This window comes from Larimichthys crocea, chromosome III (assembly GCF_000972845.2).
Source record: "Larimichthys crocea isolate SSNF chromosome III, L_crocea_2.0, whole genome shotgun sequence".
NCBI classification, from domain to species: domain Eukaryota; kingdom Metazoa; phylum Chordata; class Actinopteri; family Sciaenidae; genus Larimichthys; species Larimichthys crocea.
The window spans coordinates 26646654-26671337 of NC_040013.1; the positions used below are offsets into that span (position 1 = coordinate 26646654).

At 41.5% G+C, this 24684-nt stretch overlaps 1 protein-coding gene and 2 long non-coding RNA genes across 11 annotated transcripts in view; 2 read left to right on the forward strand and 1 right to left on the reverse strand.

Annotated features, from left to right (window-relative positions):
* mef2cb (myocyte enhancer factor 2cb) overlaps nt 1–2979 on the forward strand; it is a 71527-nt gene extending 68548 nt beyond the window's left edge. For 6 of the 8 annotated variants that reach the window (XM_019275952.2, XM_019275955.2, XM_019275957.2 and 3 more), the window contains one exon: nt 89–2615. In XM_019275952.2, the coding sequence (XP_019131497.1) occupies nt 89–437 (349 nt within the window). In that variant the 3' untranslated portion in view covers nt 438–2615. Of the gene's footprint in view, nt 1–88 lie in introns of all 8 variants that reach the window. The other 2 variants (XM_019275956.2, XM_010740747.3) reach the window with 1 other exon arrangement.
* On the reverse strand, nt 872–5301 carry LOC113745622 (uncharacterized). The gene is made up of 2 exons (XR_003462260.1): nt 5162–5301; nt 872–5117 (listed from the first exon to the last, which is right to left on the reverse strand). It is a non-coding gene; the product is annotated as an uncharacterized LOC113745622 (long non-coding RNA).
* Nucleotides 5302–6944: 1643 nt separating this feature from the next.
* The window catches only part of LOC104926806 (uncharacterized), a 40998-nt gene continuing 23258 nt past the window's right edge, over nt 6945–24684 (forward strand). Inside the window, exon 1 of one of the 2 annotated variants that reach the window (XR_002042970.2) lies at nt 6945–8546. This is a non-coding gene — a long non-coding RNA (uncharacterized LOC104926806). Of the gene's footprint in view, nt 8547–10792; nt 11163–24684 lie in introns of those variants that run through there. The other variant, XR_797236.3, reaches the window with a different exon arrangement.

Here is a 24684-nt window from a genome sequence, read left to right on the forward strand (position 1 = left end):
TGTTCGCGTATGACGGACTGACTTAAAGATCACCTCGATTCTTGCTCTGTAATTCTGTAACCCCCTGCGTTTCCTTTCCCTCCTACAGAAATTGCTCTAGCTCTCACTTATGTCAGGGTTCAAATCTCTCCCTGCCCTCTGCTCAAAGCCTGCACATCAAGTCCGAACCTGTTTCTCCTCCTAGAGATCGCACCAGCAGCACACCGGGGGGCTACGGTGGCGGGGTACCAACTCCCCAGAACCCCTCGTCCCGCCAGGACTCGGGACGCTCCCCCGTTGATAGCCTGAGCAGTTGTAGCAGTTCCCACGAGGGCAGCGACCGTGATGAGCACAGGAATGAGTTCCACTCACCTCTGGGACTGGCCCGGCCCGCCCTGGATGAGCGCGAGAGCCCCTCCATCAAACGGGTGCGCCTGTCAGAAGGATGGGCGACATGATAGCTCTGTCCTCTCCCCGGCAGTGCCCCGAGTTGCCCTGAGCCCCCGACAACGCAGCGTTACGATGCCCCCCCCAAGTCAACTCCCTCCTTTTTCCTCCTCTCACTCGATATCACGAGTCACTCACCACCCAACCCCATGGCCTCTCTCCTTTTATCTCTTTAACGCTGAAGGAAAGAAAAGGGACAGCCCTTTTCCAAAAATATGTTTGTAATTTCTTTTTCCTTTTTTATTTTATTTTCTTTTTGCTGAGTGTGCGTGTGCTATACATATTGACATTATATAAACCAGTGGGGTGTTGTTATGGGGGTTTGGGAGGGTGGGTGTTGGTTGGGACGGGATCTGGGGGTATTTTTGTTGGGGAACTATGCATAAATTGTATTGTGTGTGGATAAAAAGAATCACGTATGCATATATCTCTACACGTGTGTGTATGTGTACATATATGCATATCAACAAATAAACAAAAAAAAAATAGTCAGGTACTCTGTTTCATAAAACGTACTTACACTTTGCCTCAGCGATATATCAGTGACTAGAGACAAAAAAAAAAGAAAGAAAAAACAAAAAAAAAACATTAACATGAGAGTGAGTGTGTCCAGTGGAAAACACCTTAGCACTTGAGTTGGACAGACAATACATGTGTACAGTGTCAGTTTCATTGCTATATACCTTCTCTGCAGTTCTCCCTTGCAAAAATGTGTGTTAACATTAGATGATGTCATGTTGCAGGTTCAACGTATTTATGTAAATAGAGGGTCAAGGGGGGAAGGGGGCAGGGGTCAAAAGGTTGCCAGACATTACAAGATTTATTTACTCACTAAATGAAAAAGCTATTATGCAACATTTGAAGGATTGTACAGGTAAAACAGGCAGACCCAATGCTAGACGTGTGGAACCTTGATTGGTGATTTTAGCGCTCCCCTTAAAAGACCGGAGCCGAGCGAGGACCACCCTTTGATCTAAGAGCTACGTTAGTATAATCAAGAAAACTCTGGATCTAGTATTAATATTCAGTGTTAATAAACGAAAAAGAGAAAAAAAAGGAAAAATAAAAAACAATTGTACGATACACTTGCTTATATTTTCATATGAAAGGAATACAATGCAAAGCATTTTTGTGGCTTTTTGTAGTTTCTATAAGCCAGAATGTGTTTTTTGATAGCTTTGCTAATAAGAGATGGATAGTTCACCCAGATGGGGGAAATGACAGGGCTCTGACGCCCTAAGCCATGAAAAACAGACAGATCCGATGCTTTGCTGAACTGTTTTATCTTTGTAGAGGTTTGTTTTTAAACGTGCATTTCTAATTATATATAATAATGGTAATATTAAGAATCTTTAAAAAAAAAAAATCTGTGAAATTAACATGCTTGTGTATAGCTTTCTAATATATAAATATATATACTAATGATTTTTTTTGTTGGTTTTCTTAGTGGAGTTTTTATGTGCAGTTGCACATGTTGTCTGGTTTGTTTCATTTTGAGCCCTGAACAGTGCTGTTCAGGGGTGTATTTAGTCTAACCTTAAAAACCAGCTGGAAAGCATTGCCAGGGTTTGTGTGACGGAGGGAAGACAGGCCTGAATGCTGAAAAAAAAACGACAACCTGTTAGTGGAAAATGTCAAGAGACTGGAACTGAGGATGACACAGAAATCAATGTTGACACATGATGTACATGATTGTCATACTGATGAGAAAATATGACCGACCCTCAATCCATGTCTAGATGCATTTTTTAATGCATGGGATATTTCATTCTTAAAAGCCTAATTATCTAATTTAATATAGTTAATCTCATAAAACATGTTTTTTTTTTACATCATCTGCCATCTCTCAAATCGTCACCACAATCCTAGCTTGTGCTCGAGACGTCGCACAAGCCCCAGACACAATCTGTAAAAATTTTCTTTTGAATCATATTTTTACGTAATAGAATTTTCCAAAAGCGCATTGTGAGTAATTATTCCCCGATCATTTACAAAACTTAATTTAAGCCCGTGTCATCCTGTGACTCCTCATGTTCCACTCTTCAAAACAGGACTCCACATCATTTACCACATGTCACTGACAGCTCAGCGTCAGACAACACGAGGACAGATTGATCATGCTGGTATGAACGAAGCACAATTGTTTATTTGAAATAAATAGCTGTTTTGATTTTTTCTCTTTTTTAAAACAATGAAACTAGCCACATATCTCTCTGCCTCCCACTCCCGTATCTGCTGTCACTTAAGTGTTATGATATTTCTATGTGCATATTTCATGCAGGTTCACTATGTTGTTACTGTATACAGTCTGTGTAGTCAAACAGGGGCAGAGCCTCTATAATGGTGTTCTTCTCTTTTTTTAAAATTCAATACAAAAAAGGTTGAGAAAAAAATAAATAAAACAAAATAAAACATGATGTTTCAGGCAGCATAAGTGTGGAGAAACCAAAGCCAGTGGCATTTCTGTGTTGTAAACTCAACTTTTATTTTCACATTCATTTATGGTTTTTGCAAGCATTGAAACAAAACAATAAAAGAATTTGCTCAAATGTACAATCGGTTTCACATTTCAATTTCAGTCAGTCAAATGTAGCGTTGGACATCAAGCTGCATTGTCGATACAAACCACAATAATGTACCTGTTTTGTCCCCTCCCCTGTGCATTGCATTGAAAAGGTTTTTACAGTTTGTCATTTCAGTCAACAGAATAATTCAGGCCTGATCATGTGAAATGCATGCTTGCTGTCCACTTGATCGAAACACATTACACACTTATTGCCGCGCTACAAATATAATGCCAACGTGTTCTCATGGTTAATTACAGTGCTGTAGTTTTGACGATCATTTTAACCAAAGACATGAAGAAAACTTGTCTTTATTATTATTTTTTTTTTCTTTTGTTTTTTTTTTCTTTTTGTGTTTGTTCAATTTGAAGCCATTCTTTTTTTTTCATCACCTGTTGATCAGTTGTTCTTTGTCATTATTATTAATAGACTAAATGTTGGTACCTCAAAATTGACCCAAGCAGTACCTCAGCTGATGTTTTGATAAAGTCACTTGCAGTGAAAAAGGGGAGACCATACAACTGTACAGCCATGTGTAATAACCATGTAATACCATTGCTTAAGGTCCCTATATTCAGGTGGGATTCTTTGTTGCTCCACCGTGTTTGTGGTTTATTTAAGTTGTATTCAAAAGCTGAAAAAAGGAATTAAAAAAAAAAAATTAATATGTTACAATGCTTCAAAAAAAAAAAAGTCAGTCTGTAGTATCAAATGTAGCTTGTATAAACCTGAAAATGGGGGAGGTTTGGAACTAATGTTTTCTGGAACGCAAGAGCGGCTTTCAGCGGCATAAGCTGGCCTTTGTCGCCACTTGAGACTAAGATGGTATTAAATTAAATCCACATCTCTGTAACTCAAGGGACTTGATTCAGCTGTATGTAGTGAAAACGTATGGGGATGAAATAAAAGTCTCCTCTGCTGGAGGGAAAGGCTATTTGTATTTTGCAGAGATTTCAGTAAAGTTACTGGCTTTCTTAGTTATCCTGATGTGACTTGGTGTGATTTCATTGTGTTTGACTTGTTTCTGCATGCATCTCTCTTTAAAAAAAGTTACCTTCATACATGGAAGTCAGTGCATGGTACTACAGCAGCAGCAGCAGCAGCAGCTTCACTTTAAGACAATATAAATGATATGACATTGAAATAATGACAGCGGCATCGTTTGCACATTTGCTTCCATATACATTTACAAAAAATGTGGCATCTTAACAGAAATATTCATACTGACGACATTTATTTGACATTCAAAGCCAAAGTTTATCTTACTTAACATTACAGTGGCTCATGCTACACACAGTATATAGACCATTATAGTCACATGTTCATAAACAATGCAAACACAGTGATCTGCTCCTACAAATCAGAAAGATGTGAGAAATGTTCCCAACAGACACACACACACACACACACACACACACACACACACACACACACACACACACACACACACACACAAATGGTCTAGGCCCATACTCCAGGACTGAATAAAAGAAGAAGAAGAAGATGGAAGAAAAGAGAGAAAAGCAAGAAAGAGGAAGAAAGAGCTCATTCAGTAAAAATCTTTCCTTTTTTCTGGCTCCTTCCTAACAATCAGGTGGGGGTGTCTGACGCACAGAAAGAGCTGTGCACAACTGCGTGTTACATTTAAATGGCTGACGCATTCCTGACTTTCTGAAAATACAATAATCAATAAACAACAGTTACATTTAATAAGAGGTGATTGTGTGATTGCAGCACGTTGTGGAACATGCAAACACTCCTTCTCAAAGATTACACACATTTCTCTCTGGAGGCCTTTGTGTGTTTCGCGTTTGGATGTTTTTTTAGAAATGATCAAATGTTCCCTTAAACGCACCTCTGGTCACTTCCAGAGGAGAAGCATAAAAACAGGCAGGTTAAACTAAAACAGATGCTTCCTTAGAGAAACCTTCAGGGTGAAATCCGATAGCGAGCTCTACGTACCTGTCCTGTTTCCCCACTGTACGCTATCCAACATTTATCAACTTCATTTTAAATGATTTGTGCTATTATATATATGATTTATTTATTTATATATATATGAGTTATTTATCTCGTCTGAATCTGGTTTACGCCTTCCACTCAAACATATTTAGAAACACACGTCACCTTTAAATGAATCAGCCCCGTCAGTTACATGAAATGATTTTAACCTTTAAATGAATCAGCCCCGTCAGTTACATGAAATGATTTTAAAAGGGGAAAAAACTGTGTCATGATCCGTTTACTGACATGTATAAAATAAATGTAAGCACTCGTTTTTATCATTTTATTGTACATCTGTTTTTTTAAATTCTTTTAATAAAAAAAAAACGAGACAAAAAGCAAAAAGTCGTTCTGTCAAAATATCACAATTAAACAATTAAACTCCAGTTTTCTCTGCGAAAAAATGAATGAACACTCATGAACATATGTGGTATCGCACTCTAAAGACTGGAGTCGATTCTTTTACTTTTAAAAGACGCAAAGTCAGAAAGAAAATTTTAAAAAACTTGAATGAAATGAGTATGTTGGCTGATTTTTCCTTATAATCTCACGCGTAATGTAACGCACCTTCATCATCATCATCACGACTGTTAACCTGACTGTGCGCAAAAATCGAACACAACGAAATCCCAAACCTTTCACAGTGTGGAGCATTTTATAATTATTCTCTATAAACGCTTTAATATAATGAGAATAATATCATTTATGATTTATCGCATTCAAAAGTTACTTTATATGACTGTAGATTTCATTTACTGTGTTACTGCAACATCCAGATGAGGATCTGTGTGTCTCAAACATTTACAGTTGATGGTATTTTTTCTCCTGCAGCGTATGAATCCTCTCACACTGGTGTTGGCTTACTATGACGCGTTTTCGCAGGTTGTAATTAGGCCGCACTCCATGAAATCCCTCCACTGTTTCATGACTTTACACCCGTTTCTGTGAATCACAAGGGTTCATTTTAGCAGCCAGTGTTGAAGACGCTCTGAAGGCACAATATCATTTATCAGACGTCAGAAATCATCAACAGTTCTCGCAGTTTCTCTAAAAAGGTCAGACTGATGTGAGACACGTCCCCCGCTTGAGGTGGCAAACAGGTTATGTCTGATCCATCTCATGTTAAACTCCAATAAACACAGAGAGGGAGGTCAGAAAATGCGTGAAAATATGAAAGAACGGGCAGAAAATATGCATTTTAATGCAAATAAAAGATATAATACGGCATATTTAAATTTAGTAAAAGCCTAAAGACAACCTTTAAGTAACGGAAGTGCATGCCTTTTATAAATATGCTCCAATTCAGGCTGTAATTGGCGGATTTTGTCGGATGTGTTCAGACATGTCAAAGTGAGCTGTGTGGCCATTTAGACTTCGACAAAAAAAGGTGTTTTTTTTTTAATATAAGCTCGTGCACATGCATGCACCGTGTATGAAATTTGATCATCTGCGTCATTAGACGTATAGGTGAAGTGGCGGGGCCAAGCAGGTGTGTGCGCACACACTCCAGTGACAGTGGCTCCCATCACCGACATTCTCAGAAATCACCACTAGATGTCAGCACTTAGTCGTCTAGTCGAACACCCACCCATCTCCCCTCCCTCCCTCCTCCTGCATCATCCTCCATCCTCCATCCCTCCACCCCTAACCTTCACACACACACACACCCCCACACACACTCCTCCTCCCCTCCTCATCCTCACCCCCCCCAGTTTTCCAAATCCATCCATGTAGATCGAACAGACACAAATAAGCCGGTGTACTCATCTAATCAGCAGCACGGACATTTCTCATGGTTAGTGTCAGAGTGAGGTAGAGTAATGCTCCCTGTTCATTTGAATCTGTTACAGTTTAAGATCCGATTGTAAAAAGATGGAGACTGTCTAGTGAAAGTCAAAACAACAGTGATGTAATAATAATAATAATAATAATTATTATTATTATTATTATAATGATAATAATAATAATATAAAACAATGGCAACTCTTCCTGCACATGCATGCTCTGGACTTGTCTGTCTCCTTAAAGGACAGACGCACGGTGCAGAGGACGCTTCACATCTTCACAACTACCAGGTTCACTATTCACAAATAACTTGGTGAACTTGGAGGTGTTTCATTTCTCCACTTTCAAAAACGTTTCCAGTGACAGACGAAGCTCGACTGTACGTGTCTATTTCAAACTGCACCGAAGTCTGACGTCTGGCCTAAAACTGGCAGAATGTAATTAATTTATTTTTAATATCTGACATTTGTCTCACTCACTATTTCTGAAGAAAAAAAAAACACGCTCCACGTTTATTTTACATGACTCGTTTTTCAGTGAAATGTTTGATTAAATCTGCTGGTAAATGTTTGGATTATCTCCACATGAGAGCATTTTGATCTAGATCTAAAAATATGAATAAAAAACAAATGATTTTTATTTCATTCGTCCCTGTTTTTTTTTAAACCACCTCATCTCATCTGTCTGGAATCTGTGAACCTGATGCTTTTTTCTTTGGACTCGAACACGCGGCCTGGTGGCTCTATTGTGACAAAAAAGGTCGTTAAATGAAACACAAGCAAAAGGTTTAATTAACAAGAGCAGAGAGAAAAGCCCCGAGTCCATAAATTCTGTCTCTCCTACACAAAGATTCAAATGAGGATGAGTGAACAGCGCGCTTGCTCAGCCTCCTCAGCCTTCATTACAAACTCCACAGTCTGTGTTCAGGAGCACACACGCAGTTGTTTTAAAAGATAAAGTGACAGACGTCATGTGATTTGGAAACCTTTCCAAGAAAGAAGTGATGCTGACTAATTACGCAAAGATGCTTCTTCTTTTTTTTTTTTTTTTTTTTTTTTTTTTTTTTGGTGAGATTAAACCCACCAATAAAAAGAGCTTACATTAGTTTTATTAAATCATCTTACAAACCAAAACCTTTCCGGAGCCCTTCCTATTAAAACTCACGTACACATCATTAAAAAGCAAAGAAAAAAACGACATCTCACTGGAAGAATTAGTTTGATTCGTCTGTAACAAAAACACCACACACCCTTTAGCACTCTGATCATCATTTACGAGCTTGCTTATTTTTCTTTTTTAAAGGTGTGTGTGTGTGTGTCCTTTACATTTTGGAAGATAAGTCATAGAAACGTGGGCAACACAGCAGAAGATGATGAGCAGACTATCACAGCTCCCATTGGGCAACCTATAAGTAACGTAACATTCTAATATTCCAGAACAAGTAATGCGTAAATATTACTTTTTTCTTCTTCTTCTTTTTTTTTAGAGTGAGGAGCCCAGCATAGGTGGGGTAAGGGACTCCTGTGGCTTTGAATATCTTTACGTGGAGCCAGCCTGACCAGTGGTGTTGAGCCACGAGCAGTTTAAGAGCAAGGTTCAATGACGAGGGGAGTAGCCTATAGGGACTGGATCTGCTTTGGCTGATAGCAGAAAGTTTGCCCTCCTGGGAAAGAAAAAAAAAATCGTCCCATCAACTTGATAGAAAACGTCGAATGTAACCAAGCATCGACTCAGAGCTGCGGCACCACTGGATTTTGTTAATTGGAGGTAAGTTAAAAACGCATGAGTGAAGATTTCTCTGTGAACGATGCAGCAAGTGTAAACGAGGAGGAGGAGGAGGGGGAACAAAAGACAAAGTAAAAGTGCTTAAACGGAAATGTCTGTCTTCTGTTTCATATTATTTGATTATTGTAGATGTATTTCTCTAAAGAGCAGCTGCACTTGCAGGCGCGCGCTCCGCCCTGGCACCACTGTGCGCGTTCACGGACGCCGAGGAGACAGCCTGAGCAATTGTAGCCTAAATGTCAGCGCTGCGTCACTGGATTTCTTACAAACTTTTTTTTTTTTTTGGTTATTAGTTTCCGCACAAGCCGTGTCATTCTCTCCTTATGAGCCCACAGCTCGTGTCGATCTTAAAGTATCACCTCCTCAGTGTTACCTCTGAATCAGCTCTATTGTTTGCCCACCACAGAGCTCTTTGTTCATGCATGCTGCATTTGAGTATTCAAAGGCTTACGGCGATTTACATCATTCAGATTTTAGTTTTTTTTAAATATCTAAGCTCTTAAGACCACAGTGCCGCCGATGTCGCTCCACTGCTGCAAATATGATATTAACCTACAATATGAATATGAAGTCTGAGATTTTAGGTGATGAATGTCATCGCTATAAGACGCAAAACACCTGCGTAAACGCAAAGGCATGTCAAGATAAACACTGAGCGTTAAGTATGGAATGCAAATCTATCCACTGAATATGCATCAATATTAAAAATAATACGCACACCAGAGCCAACGGCGTCGGAGAATTGAGAATGGCGGAGCGGGTCGTCTCATTACGCATGGGCGGCTTTCCACGCAGGAGCCACGGTTCCCCTTCTCTTCATGTCTCCCCTTCTGTCCCGTTCACGTTAACGAAGCCTCTTGGAAAAACAAACAAGACTATGTTGGCTTTCAAAACGGCAATCAAACACCCAAGAACTGGCTGGGGGGGAATTACTCCGACTGCAGCCGGGCGGACTATGTAGTAAGCGGGATTTGCATATTTTGATGCGCTAATTGCCTTGATGTATTTAAATATGGCTGCACGTAGCTGATATGCTTGTCTACGTCATTGAACGTGCCCTCGCTGTTAAACTAAAACGTGAATCCGGTTGAATCTAATGGATACGCCTGCAATTAGGCAAAGGGAGGGGGGGCTAGTAATGTAAGAAAGGATGCTTTGCGTTCCCAGTTTGCTGTCTCTTCAGTCACATGATGATTTTATGACACTTGATTTGTTTTTTTATTTCTTTCTAAGACATTAAGTAAAATAACATTTGGGATTTTTTTTTTCCTTTTTAATAATAATATCTGAAAATTGTTCAAATAATAGAGCAGGTGTAGCCTGACGCTTCTGCACCAAAGACAGAGAGGAGTGGTGTGTTCTTGCAGAGTCAAGCGCTCCAACTCGTTTTTGCAGGAAAAAAAAGTCGAGCTTTATAATATATTCACAAAAACCAAAAAAAAAAAAAAAAAAAAAAAAAAAATATGTCATCACCAGGAGAATTAGCTGAAGACACAGGGTACTGGTGACAAGTAGGTCACCTCGTTCTAACTTTTTTTTAGTGTGTGAAAGATTTCTCTTATCTTTCTTTCTTTCCCCTTCTCTCTCCAGACTGTGTGTTACAGTGTGTGTGTGTGTGTGTGTGTGTGTGTGTGTGTGTGTGTGTCCACTTTGGGAGGGAGCACACGCGCTTATGTGTGAGTCTTATAAGATTACCTCTTATTAGGCTACTGGGAGCAAGGTGAATTCATAAGTCCAGTATAGGCCTGTGCTGTACACACAGATCCAATCAAACCCCTCTGAGTGAAGTTTAAAGTGATGTATTTTTTTTTCCTCCCTTTTCTTTTTTATTATAGACCTGATTCTAGACTTTGTTTGGGAATTGCATATAGCAAATCATTTCCCCACTGTCCTGAAAAACCGGTAAATGCGTTCCGTTTGTCAAAGCGTGTTAGCGAAGCGCCTGCAGCAAATTCATTACCACCCAACTGCGAGGCTCACTTCGTAACCTGGTCAGGGGAAAAGGAGGGAGAGGTCCACGCCAAACCGCGAACAATGCTGCCTCAGTTCGTGCGTGCAACAAAAGAACCGAGGGAACTTGTTTGAATTTCAGAGCACGTCCTCTCCTCACACAGAAGGATGGACTTTACATCCCCTCCTCTCCTCCACCCCTCCCTCCTCCTCATCATCATCATCACCCCCTCCCTCCTCATCCCACCCCACCACCAACAGGGAGAAAAAAAAAAAAAAAAAAAAAAAAACTTGCACACTCTGAGAGCTCAACTGTGCATGCACTTTTCTATTTGGTGCTTGTAGACGTTATGGGAAAGTTGTCTCTCTCCCTCTCCCCATCCCTCCCTCCTTCTCCTTCTCTTCGTCTATCATGTGCTTGGGATATGCTCATGCTTTGCACAGAGCAGCTGAAGCACGCCTAATGCAGGCTACTGAGTGTTAGCGGCAATTTTAAAGTGATGCCCCCCCACCAAATAATACGGCTGGGATATTTGAGGGGAAAATATACCACATCACGGTACACACGGACCAAACCGAACAGCGTTGTTCTTCTCCTGCCTGGGACGCTCTCTGGTCGGCTGCAGTGATTTGACTCACCTTTAGGAAGTAAGTGCAACTTTTGTGGCTGATTTAATAAGCTGCGTAGAGGCAATCGTGTGCGTAAAGGTTTCCCTTGTGCGCAAAAGTGAAATATACGGTTATCGATAGGAAATATAAAAGCATTTGTAGATGTTTTGTTAAGAGTTGATAAGGACAGATGATTTGTGGTGAGATTGTATGTATTTAGAAGGGAATGTGAAGTTTGTGACTGTGAATGTTTCCTCTCACACTTTGGAATTAGGGCGCACTGATAAGACTTCTCTGGCACCTATAAGAACCTATAAACTCCAAATGACTTGGTAAAGTCGGCCTCAGCTGTATGATATATACGAATACTGACTACGTTAATATTGTGCACTTTATGGCCGGCTTCTCTCGTTATATTCTGCCTCCTGCAATCAAGTTCACTTTGGAGTTTATTCGGCTGTGTTCCTGAAAGCAGATGCGTCTCTGGTTTATCTGCTTCCGATGCTCTACTTTTTGAAAACAGAACACCTCGTTAAAACTGATCTTGCCTGAAATAATCGTTATTATCAGGCTGACATGAGGCAGATTTTTAATATCGGTGAAGATGCTGTCTTCAGTGAGCGTGTACTCGATACACTGTGAGAAATGTGACTTCGGGAGCGAGGTGTTTGAGCTGATTTCAGAGAAATAATAAAAAATGGACACATTTACGCATAACGACACGTCAGACCTAAAATATTGCAGGATATTTTTTTTATCTTCATCAAACGAGTTGAAATGTTGTGCTGACACAAAAGTAAAAAGTTCGCTTCATATTGAATGAACGTCACCTTAATCGTCACACAATGTCTTGAAAACAAAGCGTTCATTGTGTTGTTTATCCAGGCGTAATTACGCACGAAAGCCTCGTTTGTTCAAATAATTCAGCTGATAATACGAACAGAATTCTGCCCTTTTTATATTTTTGGCTTCTCAGCACTGTATCGTTAACCTTTACGGAAATACACCTTATTATCATTTCAAGGGGATCAGCAGGTTGTAAGTTTAAAAAAAAAAATGGTGTGCTGTGATTAAAGCGTGGCCTCTGTGTGGGAGGCCTATTCTGAAGCCTCCTTTACCCTAATGAGGTGTGCGTTGCAATGTTCATCTTAATGATATCAAGTTGGCCTTACGTTAATCATTCATCAGATCCAAATCAGGGGAACAGATTGATTGTGAACGTGGGAAATGTGACGATGCAGAGAAATAAAGAGGAACAACACGTGCGTAAATTAGTGAATTTGGAGTATTTTCCATGATACGAGTGACATTTGGACAAATCCAGACTGCTATGGCTTGTGTCATGTGTCGCAGGTGGAATATCTTATTCAGAAAGGGGCTGACAGAAAACATAGACTCAGAGTGCAGTAGCTGTGAGTGAACATTTAAGGGTGCTGTTTATAGTAAGTCCTTAATGAAATGCACAGGCCTTGTGACTCATATTTGCTCATTAAAACACCTCTGCTTTGCCCCTCCCACCGACGAAACCAGAGTAAACTTGAGAAGCAAATGTAAAACTGTAGCTGCAAGTGAATGAGACACCTGAAGAAGAATAAGGAAAAAAAAGCTGATGATGCCATCCACAAATAATACGGTGTTAGTTTGTCACCACCTGATTGTTCCCTTCCTCTGTCACACACACACACACATGCAGACACACATGAATTGAGTGGATTACTGTCAGAGGCTAACTTTTCCTCCCCCCTCTCTCCCTCTCTCTCTCTCTCTCTGAACGGGAAGTGTTTTATGGTCCGAACAGAAAAATCAAACTTGTGCACAAGGTACTGACTCGGTAACCTGCAGTCGCATGCTCCTGCGCATGATCCATCACATGTTCCACTGCCTGTTATTGTTGACTCAGTTACAAAGATCCTATATATTGACCCATTTGTGCTGAGCTATCGGTTAACTACTTACATTTCTGTGGGAAAAGTGAGCGGGGTTGACACGCGGACACGGTGTGAAAGCGCTTGGGCTTTATTTTTTTTATTTTTTTTCGCGTGAGGCGACTTCGCCAGCATGAATATCATTGTGGTCTATACGGTTCGGATGCGACGATGACAAAAAGAAAAAGAAAAACACACACACACACACACGGGGCTAGTAAGGATTTCGACGCAAAACCCGAGTACGTGAGAGCAGCTGAGCTCCTGCTGCGGCTCCTCGTATGTGAGAAGGAGAGATATGAGCGAGCGAGCAGCGTGTTATTGCGAATAGAAAATACAGCCTACATTGGAAAGACAGAAGACGCTGGCGCTCAGGCAGCTCCAGGATGCTCTCTCTTCATTGAGTTGTATCATTTTCTTTTTTTTATTGTTTAATGGGTGCTAAATCTGATCGCATCTTCTATTAAAAGCAGTTGAATCATCGCTGTCATTCTGTGCAAAAAAAAAAAAAAGAAAAGAAAAAAAAACATATGGTTTCCCTGTCATCCATTTTCCATCCCTGTGTGAGAGAAGGCGTGCAGACGAGTGCTCGATGCAAGGCGGACTTATTCCAGCGCGCTCTGTGTAATGGATGGAGATTGTGCATGGATAGGAGGGTGCATTTGCGATTTTTTTTTTTCATGACATCATCGCAGTTACATTGTCGTGGTCCGAGGCCTTTGACCTCACCGGGGTTGGTCCATATTTTGGCCACCCCCAGCCCCCCTATCGTTTGGGGATGGCCCTTATTCCCCCACTCTTTTCAGACCGACCGACCATGCAACCTGCAGAACGGACCCTCTGGCTCAGAGTCACCGGCTTTATCTCTCCTTTAAGTACATGCTGGATGTGAAAGGACAACTTGACACTCTTTTGGCCAAAGAGAAAGCTCCTGTCTTTATAATCCGAAACATTTGCGTCGTAATTCCCTGTGCCGTTATTGCACTTTCCACAGGAAACCGGATTTCCCCCCGTCTCTACCGTGTTTCTTCTCCGCCGGCCTCACAGGATATCTATTGCTACTGCCACAACGACTTAATAGAGGCGAAAGAGCCTTTTGTGGGATTGGAGCTATTTGCATTGCAAATTAGGGCCCCTGTGCAAGGATGACTGCACCTTACCCGCGATTTTCAAGGCCTGCTTCAACTCAGTAATATTGGTTGATGTCAAGTGAATATGACATTAACATTGGGAAAATATATCATTTTTTAGAAGAATTGCCGCCTTTTTACACCGGGTGTATAACAGTTCGGGCTGTGCAATAGTGGCCCCTCTATGGCAAAAAGGGAATATGAGGAATATAATGCACAATGTGACTTGAAAAAAGGATCCTGATGACTTTTGCCTAATGTATTTGAGTTCTGAGAGACGGAAACTTGGAGACCAAGAAGAGGAAATGTACATGTGGATTATTGCTGAAGATTTGGGAAGTGGGTTGTTATCTTTGGTTATCTAGCTGTATGAGTGTTCTGCTCGTCATAAAGCTAGATAACCGAAAGTAAAAACTACTTCCAGACTCGTCGAGGACTTGAGGAGGACTCATGACATATTACTCAATTTTCCATCATGGACCACAGATTGCAGATGCCTGCTGTTTATATAAACTGATTTTTTATTTTGAAATTATTTTTGATTTACTTTTAAGTTGAAGTTTGATATTTTCACCTGGACAGTTTGTGCACTTTGATTTAATTAATAACTTTTTCAGAGAGCATAATGTGTATTATTGTTGTACACACATGCATGCGCGCTCATTCATTCCACATTTAAACACTTACACACACTCTCTCTCTCACACACACACACACACACACACACACACACACACACACACACACACTGAACTTCCCTCCAGGCCAGATATTGCATGTTAATATTTATAGCCTATTTGAACCTTTAACGTGAGGTATGATTTTACATTTTATTTAATTTGAATGAATTTTTCAGCGTAGGCTCATCTCGAGCATTTCATGGGAATGAAAGAATGACATTTAGGGCTTGTGTAGAAACCCACGTGTGCGCCTCCATGCTTTTTTTATTTCAGCATGATCGAGTCCGGCCAGGAAACGGCGCTGGCATCCCAAACAGTAATAATTAGGACGTATACTGAACTGACAAAAATGGAGAGAGAGAGAGAGAGAGGGAGAGAGAGAGAGATGTGGGGAGTGGGGTTAGGAGAAGGAGGGAGGTGGCAGAAGAGGGAGGGGTGTGTGTGAGGGGATTGGGGAGATGTGTGTGTGTGTGTGTGTGTGTGTGTGTATGGGGGGGTCGGGCCTGCTTAATTGATTCCGTTAACCGCAGTGCAGGAGATGTGAACGACTGGACGATCCCATTCCCACGCTCGGTGGGGCAAGTGGCAATGCCATGCCCCGGCCCAATATGACAGACAGCGCCGTGAGGGCCTGGAGGGGCTGGGAGGGAGGAAGGGGGGGATGGGGGCCGACAGGGGTCATGAAAAGACGTCAAGTGCACCAGACTCATCTGCATCCCCAAAGAAAGAGGCGACGTTTCCCAGCCCCAGCCGACGCAGCGCTCCTAAACTTGGAGTAGTAACGGTCTTTGAATGCGTAATGTCTCGCCAATTGTACTGATAATGAGGACTTTGGGTCATTATCTTAAAACTATGCGGGTTTATGAATTTGAAAGGGATGTGCTGCAACTATGTAATCCTGCATGGCCCCACTTGAGCGCCCCCCGAATCCAGGCGTTGTGCTTCTTCTCCTGAGAATTAGTAACACCGTAGATAATGTTGCACAAAGAAGTCTGGGTCATTTGAATAGGTGACATGTAGGTGCATTGTTTGTGTTTGAACTTGACCGTGGACAGAGAGCGATTTGAGATTAAGGTTGCTGGAAGAAAAAAAAATGTTAAGAGCATTAGTAGGCGACAGAAAACTGTGGCACAATTTAATAGGTCAGAGGACAGATATTAAAAAATATGCAGCATGTTAGGATGAACTTAAATTCATTTAACGCTTACATTAAGATTTTTTTTTTAACACTTGCAGCTGTGTGGCACTTATTTTATCGTTAATATTTTTTTTGTAGCTCATACACACAGCCTGAGGTGACTGTTGGATCTGTCAGATGATGTTGTTTCCGGCGTAGACCACGTGTTTAAAACAGGCCCGATCACTTAAATGACAATTAGAGAATACATTTCATCTTCACTCATTATACCTGAAAGAAAAAAAAAATCAAGGTGTGTATGTTTCATTTTCACATTTCAGATGATCTGATTAAGTCATAGTTCAACTTCAGCATATGTTCAGAAATCTGTGAAGGCTTGGCTATTTTGCAACAGAGGATTATTCCGAGTGCAGTGTTAAACAGAGCCACAGTGGCTGAATTCAACACCGCCTTTTTGCTGAAAAGGTCTCTTGCCGACTTTCTCACACCGTCAGACAAAACTAGTGTCTCTTGTTCCCGACCCCTGTCAAAGACGGCATACAATACCGGGTCGTTTACCCGAAAGAAAATTTGAGAACACAATTTGGGCCGAGCAGCGCTGAATAAAACAAGTCTTATTGTCCCCAGTTAAGTCGATTGAAATCGTCGTCTAGCTTTATGAAAGGGTACACTGTTTTCAAGTCTGGGGGCCACACTAAATGTCAACTCAGAGTAGGGAAAAAACGTAGGATCTGTAACTAAGCCACCGTCATTCACTAAAATATCCACAGCAGCACATCCACTATGCTTCTCTTAACTTGTGCATAAATATTTTTTTCTTAAAATCTCATTTTAGGATTTCTTCACTCAAGCAATAAAATTGCAACAAAATATACTCTTGTATGTTCATATTTAAGTTTATATCCATCAGCATGTTTTTAGAGGAGGTTAAGTCAGTATACACACGATAAACTATATCACTGGCTTCCATGTTACAAACCTGTAGGTCCATCCTTCAAAGCATCAAGTAAAAAAAAAAAAGTCCACCCAGTCAATAGGAAATATAATTCAATGAGATGATGCACTGTTACCAGGAGAGAGAGCGTCATCACGAGTCTCAAACAGCTGCAAATATGCACTTGCATGCATCTCCTCCTCTCAGACACTTTCAGTATCCCTGAGCTGCATGGAGGAGAGAGAGAGATGCAGTATGGGTTTGACAGCGGTTTGCATGCTCTTTACTGCCTGTCTCTGGAGATGGAGTAAATCTCAGCAATTTGGCTCACATTAGTGCTTTTTATGAACACTGACAACCACTGCTTCCTCGAGTCCTTAAACATAATGAACTGTATTCTCTCCCTGTGATGATGACGTAGCTTCCATTCAAATTTTAAATCTACCTGATGGTGTAAAGGTGCATTTCTATTCTTCCCCGTGTCTCTATAAATGAAGCTGAATTGTCTCCTGTGAGGTGGCCAAAACTATGCTTTTACAGTACAGGTCTATTATATATATATAAATGTATATAAAGTGTCTCTCCGTACAAACATGTTGCTGAAAAAGAAAGGCCGTGCCATTCATTTCACAGCTCCCCATATCCTTGTATTTATAAATACAGGCGTGTGTGATTTGACTATGCGTGTGGAAATGGGTGGTGACAGTCCCCTTTTCCTTCTCCTTAGTAAATGGGGGGGCTACGTGCTTGGCTGTGCCCTTCCTTCCATGCTCACGCATACAGTGCGCCGCAGCCATTGTTGTCACGTGATATGTTGAGTAACAAAACCATGGCGACGGCGGAAGGTGTTTTCATATTCATTGGATGGGCAATCAGCATATTTTATGTGAGCATGCCCAGGGTTTTTATGTGCTTTCCCCATGTGCCTCTGTGCTGTGTATGGCAGGTGCAGTAGCAGGTTTATAATATGTATCGGCCCAGGGTAATTTCTGTGCCAGACAAAGGATATGAATATAGTCGTCATACGGGTGCCATTTGTTAATACATGCGTTGCATGGCAGTATTTTTTTGCTACTCATTGCGCTCTTCTCCCAGATTGTTTTGCAATAGCAAAAGTGGTTAGATATATGGCTTCTTTTTCAGGAGGACAAGTTGTCATATTCAGAGCTACCATGAAGCATCATCTGCAGTATTAGCCAGCTCCAGTGCAAACTACTTTTATCCAGGTTAACTGAGCAGAAATGCAGAGCTATTTTCATCCTCCTGAGTCTTGTGATGGGAGCTGAGAGGCTTCGTATACATGTGTGTATACTTTCCCGTGCATTTGTCTCTGCGATTAACTGACCCAGGCGTCCCGGATAGCTAGTGAGGCCACTACATCATGTTGATGAGGGGGTGGTGGTGGTGGTGGTGGTGTGGGGGGGAAACAATAGCTGTGTCTCAGTCAACAACGTCTGTCTGTCTGGCTTGGGCCATGTCTCTCTCTCTCTCTCTCTCTCTCTCTCTCTCTCTCTTTCTGTGTGTGTGTCTCCTGGACATGAACTTGAACTTGAGACAGGCAGCCAGACACCATCTGTGCACCAGGGGTAATGAATTCAGTGCATTCATGGCTGTGGAGCAAGCCAGGCCACCGCCACCCATTGATGAGCAGATGACCCCTATAGTCTGAGTTAGCTCTTCATCACTAATAGAATTCAACAAATACCAGCTGGTAGTAAGGGGAGTTTATTTTTGACTGTTAAAGAGGAGTAAGAGCAGTGGTGGAGCTCATGTGTGCAGGATGCGTACTTCCAGTGCGTCTGTTAGCTGGTCAGTGTTTGAGCATGTGTCCATGAAGCCCTGCATGTTTCCCTTCCTGTTTATCTTTGTCTCACTCTACAGCCTATGCAAATGAATTGACATACACCCTTTTCCTTCCCATATACTGGCCCTTCCCCTATTAAAGTACTGGCCTGCTATTTTAACAGTACCGCCATGCCGAATTTATTGCCTTGATAATTGAAAGGGCCGGTTCAGTATTCCCCCTGATAAAGGGTAGTAAGTGAATGAGGCATAAACCTTAAACAAGCCAGGCACAATGTGAATTCCTGCAGGCCCTCCTTCTCCTCCTCCTCCTCCTCCTCCTCCTCCTCCTCCTGCTTCTCTTCCTCCAGCTCAAGCTTCTGTCACAATCACAAGCGCACACACACACACACACACACACATACACACACGCATGCGCACACACAATAAGGCTTTTCCCTCTGGTTGGTGTCGCCACGGCAACGGTAGGTGAGATCACCGTGCGCATGGCAGCATCAGCCCCTGCCAATGCAGGACAGATTCCTGGTTTCTGTGAGTGTGTGTGCGTGCGTGCGTGTGTGTGTGTGTGTGTGTAGCGTGCTCTACGCAAGAAACTAGAATGCCACCCACTCCCTGTCTCCATGGCTCAATGTAGACACATATGATAGCGTTCAAATGTGTTTCCTGTCAGGTAACTGCACATACGCTGGTTAATTGAAGTTTGGCCAGTTTTCTCCATAAATTGAGGTCATAATGTTAATGTAGCTGCCCGCTGAATTGTCAGAGTGTGAGGCTGTGGTTTTACGTATAAAGCAAAACAAAGTCTGAGATTCCACAACTGGCCTTCTACACACACATGCTGACACACACACACACACACACACTCAAAAGGTGTCACTGGCTTCATTAATGGTGTCATTGCAGATTAACGGTGATCTGATCGACCTCCTTTCATAACAGACCAGCCAGCCATAACTTGCCAATAATCCACTGAGGAATGTCATGGTTGGGCCCTTTTTAATGACATCATGCATGGCCACTTGAGCGTCTTGTGGGGACCAGCGGGCATGCTGTGCTCTGCCACGCTGTATGGCCCTCCCCTTCAGCTAACTGCGTGGATCTGCATGGCCGACATGTTAGACAGGCACCTTAGGCTCTTACGTACTGTCAAAGATCTGTTCTATGCGTGATGAGATGTGATTGTGTTTGATAGTGTATTAGTTGTGCTGCCTCTGTGGTGCAGATTTGTTGTTGTCTGGAGTATTCTGGAGTACCTCTAGTGTTAAAATCATCTCTTTGATAGTTATTATATACAGAATAATACGCAGCCAACATAGATACAAAGTCAGACTTTTACACTTTTTACATTTACTAAAAACGAGTGCCAGAAAACGTGTCAGTGAAACACTACTTTCATGAAAAAGATGCTTCACGTCTAATTTCAGGATTATCTGTAAATACAGTCAGCCTTTTTAAAATTGTGAGCCTCTGTTTATTCCCCTTATTGTCCATCAAGCTGACAGTTGGAAGATGAAAGGCTGAAGCAAAGCCAAAATTTGGTTGTCCCAAAATTGATACTGCTAACACCAAAGTCCATTTTTCAAAACCTGCCTCATTAATCAAAAATCTCCATCATTATTCTTCACAGTCTGCCACAGCACCTGTCTACATTTCTCTTGTATTTTAACAGTATGCCATATCCCCCCAAAACCACAGAACCTGACCGCTGTTTGTCAATAAGCTTCAATCCAGAGCCAAGAAAAAAAAGGAGATTTTGAGATAAGTCAAACACTCCTACAGTTGTCTTACTATTCTGATTCATATATTCACATTCATCTGTTGACATTATTGAGATAACACAGTGGTTATCGTGTCTCAGCGAGTGTATACACACGTAATGTAAAATAATTTATCTAATGACAAAGTATAAAGAAATCGATGTTTTATAATACCCCAAAATTTAAGATAACTTGGCTGCTGCTTTAATGATGTCAGTGAATGACATTGATGTCATTTGATGACGCTGGCAGTCAACACACGTTTTTATTTTAAACCTAACCACAAACGCTGGAGGATTTTTAATAGAATATGTATAAAATGCACACTGTACCTACATTGCTGATGATGATAATAATGCCAACAACTGGTACAATATACTTTCATCAGCTATGTAGCTGCATGATTACATATCAGCACCGTGGCAGCAGCAGTGCACAATAAGGCTGTATGCATAAATGCTATTTTTGCTCGACATGTCTAAAGCTGGCTGTAGCCTGTCTTCTAGGATATCTGTGCTCCGCTGGCTTTTTGATTATGCAAATATTATGCACTATAAATAAATTAGTATAATTGCATCTGAAATATGCTTTGAATCTCTCTCGAAGATGAAAGGGTGTAAATAATATATTTCGTGTCACTGCATTATTCATTTTCTATTAATTACAAACATGGGCCGCTCAGTCTCAACACGCCATATGTCTATAGTCTACATTTAACTGGACTGCACGTTGTCTTTTTTCTTATATACAGTACGCTGTATGTAAATCCACAAACTGTCAATATCAAGGTACTTGTTTCTAAATTATAATGATAATTGCCTCTCATTGTTTTCACTCACAATTTTCCATTAGGAAACTCCTATCAGCATAATGTAGTTTTCAAACCTTAATTGGCTTTTATTGTTGAAATGATAATTAATGTTTGAACAAGCGCCGACTCCGTAAAACATAATGTACCCTGAATTCATGGCCTGAACATCCAGATTTTTTTTCCCCTTTTCTCATGTTATGCATAAGCACGTCCGTATTAAGCACCATTTCATAAGAGGAGGGGCTTCAGAAAACATTAAATAAGCATAAATACTGTAGACGTGCCGCCACTACAATTAAAATATACCCGTCTTCCCGCTCTTTGTAAAGCATATGGTATTGAGGCCTAGATGCAATTTGAATACGGGGAACCATTTGAAAAATATATGCTGTTCGGCAATTAAATTATATGGGCACTCGGACTAGGGAGCCAGTAGCAGTGCATATAGAATAGTGAGCAGTAGTTGCTACGCTCGCATTAGCATCTGGCCCTTTTATGTAAATTTGATGAGAAAGGACTCATGCATATACGCCAGGGCTGGGGTGTACTCGCCTAATATCCTTATTAGAGAGGGGTAAATTAAATATTTATTAGGGGGGCTAAGGGTTAGGAAGGGGGGCCTGTCCTGTGTTGTCGTGAGGACCCGAGGTGGAAGAAGGGGGAAAGGAGGGAGGAGGTTGGCTTTCTCTATGAGTGTCTCTCTCTGCCTCAAGGTGCCACCATCTTAAGGCGTTTGGCAGTAGTGAGAGTGTGAGGAGGGTAGACCTAAAATGTCCGCTGGCATAGACACGCGCACGCATACACATTAACGCATACAAATTTCTGTGTGCTACGTGGACAGGAACGCAGAGCTCTGAAAGTCAATTATTCAATTACTGTCGTCGGCAGCTATGCATGCCGAGTGTTTCATTTGCATGTATTAATTCCCTCGATTACTGTCACCTACGAGATCGGCGTGTGTTTAGCTTTCTATTTCACGCCGTTTATTAGGTACGAGCGCTAACACTGGCACCATGGCCATGAGAACTAAAACGGTATTTGCTAATATTCAAAAGGATTTCAGTTGACCTTTTCTCTGTATTTTTAAGCCAAGAAACAATTTGTGGGTTGGCTTTTTATTGAGTTTAGTTAGATGAAACATTGTAATTAGGCACACAAAGCATTCCTATTTAAAGCACATGTATTTATGTGCTCATATACAGTGTTAAACGCTTCATTAAATTATTGCAGTGCTGTAATTTTCATCCAGAGCTTGCCACTTTGAAGTTCAACACATTGTACATGTACCAGTGTACATTCTTGAACCTTATAGATAGAGGTGAAGCTTTTTACCTTTTGTGTACAGTTACTGCACAGACTCACTTTTTTTTTTTTGAGAGAGAGCGTAGGCGATTCTTTTCTTTAAACTGTTACACTAAAAATGAAAACACGAAAGCCGCACAGCAGAGAAAGGAAGTCGCCAACAATATTGGCAATTTATGTTAATCAGCGCTATACTGTCCCCTCCCCTATCATTTTCTGTCTCCTTCTGTCTTACCCAGTCCCACTGTCACATACACACACTGTAGCTGACCTCTTCTATCTGTTAATTATCATAAATATGCTTAGTGAGGCGGCGCACACACACACATACACACACACACACACACACTGTTCAGTGAGATACAGACACAGCATTAGCATTCCCTTTCATCCTGAAGTGCTCCTGAGGCATAGCACGAAGAAGAATGTGCAGGAGATTATTCAAGATGAATTATAACACACATCATCCCCATTTTTCGGGCATCGACACACACACGCAGACACAGATACACACACATATGTATATGCCGTTAACCAGCTGAGGAAAGTATGTTATCGGGGGGTATTTGAGTGTTACAATTAAAGTTTTTGGTTTAAGACATTTATTTCTGCAGGTGCATGTATGTATTTGGAAGTCATCAAGTTCAAATATAAGAAGTGTGTCGTATGCGTGTGGATTTTATGTCTGCATGAGCCGTGTGTCCTTGCATAGTCAGCCTGTTGTCCCTTTTTTACATGCATAAAGTATACATACAATATCAGCTGTTCCCCATTTCCTACCTCCCTGTTTCCTCTGATGAGTGGTACGCCCCGGCGTGCTGCCAAAGAAGTGAGAATAATTAAGCGGCTGCGTGTTTGAGCCTGGCGTTGGCTAATGGATTGTTACCGGGAGGAAATGAGACAGGCAGCATGGGGGAGCTGGGTGGCAAAACAGACCCCGACTTTGGATAATGAAACACTGAAAGCCACCAGGGTGGGGAGTAGAAACACCTCTCATAAAGGAAATGCTTTTGTTCTATGACTGCTTCTTTTTGTCATATAAGTAGGTGCCATTGGTGAGGAGTCGCACAGTGTGAGAAAGGCACAGTTAGTTCTGCATCACTGAAATCAAGATATACATACAGTTTTTTTCCAATTTAAAATTTCTTGCACCGTGTTTCGAATCAGCGCAGCTCACTTAAACATAATTTTTCCACTCTATCAAAATAATCCTCGTAGGTAGGTCTTCCTCTTTTTTTTTCTTTTTTTTTTTACATCATCGCATGCTGCCTGTGTCTGTGTGATTGTGTGCGATATGTACACATATGCAATTTGCATTAGATTTAGCATCATCTGCATCACCACACCGCTGCCTTAGAGAGAAAGCAGAGGTTGATTCTTGGCACTGTCGTCGCCAGTGTACTCCACCCCCCCCCACCTACACCCACCCACCCCCAACACACACACACACACACACACACACACGAAGGCTGGAAGCAGAGTGGTGGTGGGGAGAGGAGGGAGCGGAGCAGAGAAGGGAGATAGAGGAGCAGGAGGGAGATGGGATGAGACAAGCCACACAAGCCGCAAAGGGAAAGGGGTGAAGGTGGAGGGGGGAGTGCTGTATAGTTACCCTAAACCCTGCCGTAGGGCTAGAAACACACACACACACACACACTCTGGTTTGCCACACAACCACAGAACACACTCAGAACAGTGTAGAACATTGCAGTAGGGAGTATGAGAATATGCCCCATAAATAGATATCCTAATTGTTTCTTTTAATTCATTCTTCTTATTCGTGTTAATTGAATTTAAAAGGTCATGAACGTCTGACATCCATGTTTTATTTTTCAAGATCCTTGATTTTAATGGAGTGTTGTAGTTTGTATCTAATGAAATAAAGCTATAAATAAAAGCAAGAACTAAATCAGAAGAATCTTGTGTGGTTGCATTATTGATTGTTGCCATGTACAGTAGCACGCTGACAATGTGCGTGTCAGTAAAAGTGCACGTGTGGTTATGTATGGATGTGTGTGGGAGTGTGTGTGTGCGCTTTGACATGGAGCTCTAATACAGCGTGGCATCTGTCAGTTTGATAC